Source organism: Carlito syrichta, unplaced genomic scaffold, assembly GCF_000164805.1.
Source record: "Carlito syrichta isolate Samal-C Ts95f unplaced genomic scaffold, Tarsius_syrichta-2.0.1 Scaffold302035, whole genome shotgun sequence".
Taxonomy (NCBI): domain Eukaryota; kingdom Metazoa; phylum Chordata; class Mammalia; order Primates; family Tarsiidae; genus Carlito; species Carlito syrichta.
This window is the reverse complement of record NW_007246131.1, coordinates 49,935-51,713: the sequence shown is the minus strand read 5'-3', so window position 1 is coordinate 51,713 and position 1,779 is coordinate 49,935. Positions and strand designations below refer to the sequence as shown.

The following is a 1,779-nucleotide window of genomic DNA, read 5'->3' as shown; positions in this document are numbered from 1 at the left end:
GATTCGCGGGGCCCGCGGCGACCTTGGGCTCCACTCGCTGGGGGGCGGCGACGCCGGGCCCATGGCTCCCGCGGCGGCTCCGTCTTCCTTGGCCGTCAGGGCCTCGAGCCCGGCCGCGGCCCCCACCTCCTACGGGGTCTTCTGCAAGGGGCTCTCCCGCACCCTGCTCGCCTTCTTCGAGCTGGCCTGGCAGCTGCGCATGAACTTCCCGTACTTCTACGTCGCGGGCTCCGTGATCCTCAACATCCGTTTGCAGGTACACATTTAGAGCGATGACTCCCTGAGCTGCCGGCCTCGCAGCCAGAGTGATGGCCGCCTCCCAGAGGGCCCCGCGGCTTCGCGGAGCTGCCGGCGACGAGCCCCGCGGTCTCGCGCGAGTACCCGGGCGCCCTCCGCGCCTGCGCTCTGCGCTCCCAGCCGAGGTCCCCCCAGAACTGCGGGGAGTCCGCCGAACCTGGAAAGGGGAGATAGCGCGGTGGCGGGAACCCAGAGCCTCGGTTCAGACCCCCGAAAAGATTTAAGAAGGTTTGCATCCTTAAAGCAAACCCCCGACGAATTTCAGGATGTGACAAGGGGCACGGGATGCATTATTTAAAAAGGAGCCTAAAATTTTCAGGAAAAAGCAAATCATTAAACTTCGGGAATGCTGTATGGGGTTGTGAGCAAGACTTGAGTGAATGCGCCCAGAGTGTTAAGGCCGTGCTGGGAAAGGCATGTGTTTCTTCACTCCACGAGAGAAGATAATGCAAATGAGAGACTTTCGGTGGAACAAACCAAAACTGCCCGGAATAAGCATCCTCCAAATACCCAGCGTAAAATGCGGCAGGATTTTGAACAAGTGGTGAGAGTATCAGAAAATGGGCTCGTTTCAATGCCCCTGGGGGAGCACAAGACCTTGGAGCCGAAGAAGAGGGAATCGTCATAGCACAAAACTTGGCTATTCAGTGAATGACAATTATTTATAATAATGGAAATACTCTTTATGGTTTTTATGTTAAGGAAATATGATTACAAAGTAAAACACAAGTGTTAATCAGGCTGTGTTAAAAGTACCCCTGGGAATGCAAGTGAGCATGTTAAAAGGAGGGAGAGGAAGGTAAATGGAATAGTGATAGTGTGCCTACACAGTGGGACGTGGAGAGATAACAGTCTTGTTGAGAGGGAAAAGACATTTTATTGCTTACAAGGCAGCCATGAAGTTTCTAAAATAGTTATATAATTATATTACAAAGATTGGGTGTTAGGGAGAACAGCATGAAGTCAGCAGGAAATGCCTAAAGATGGAGAGTTCAGGTAGGATGTTTCAAGAAGAAAAATTGATAGCGTACCTAGTTTATTTGAATATAGACGAGAATGTTTCATTTTTCAGAACAGAGGATAAATAAGTGATCTGCAGGTTTTTCAAAATTAAGAAAACAAAACTGGGTGATTATGAACCCCAGAAAAAATAAAAACTTAAAAATTACTCTGTATACCTCAAATATGAATAAACTAGTTATGTAATGTCAGTCATTATATAAATATTGAATACTGATTTAATAAGAAATCCTGTAACATTGGGAGGGTGGGAAAGAAGAGAGATGCGAACTTGTGGAAAGTCAATCAAGCTCTAGTGTAGAAAAATCCAGAAAAAGCAGTGTAAACATGTTTGTAAGAGAAAAAGGCAATAAGAAGTACCTAGGAGTTAAAAGTGGTTGTCTCTGGAGCAACAAAATCAGGGAGTGGGTAGATAAAAGACAGATGTTTGCTGGTTTTCACTACCAGTCCAACCATATTTTT

At 47.6% G+C, this 1,779-nt stretch overlaps 1 protein-coding gene across 1 annotated transcript; it reads left to right on the top strand.

Annotated features, from left to right (window-relative positions):
* The first annotated feature begins 10 nt into the window (after positions 1–10).
* Positions 11–347, top strand: SMIM10L1 (small integral membrane protein 10 like 1). The gene has a single exon (XM_008055927.2). It carries the CDS (start codon positions 62–64, stop codon positions 266–268), a length of 207 nt encoding a protein of 68 aa, XP_008054118.1. The 5' UTR covers positions 11–61; the 3' UTR covers positions 269–347.
* Positions 348–1,779: the final 1,432 nt, after the last annotated feature.

Bases quoted from the DNA above. Each gene is read 5' to 3' on its own strand.
- SMIM10L1 (XM_008055927.2), top strand. From the start codon at position 62: ATGGCTCCCGCGGCGGCTCCGTCTTCCTTGGCCGTCAGGGCCTCGAGC.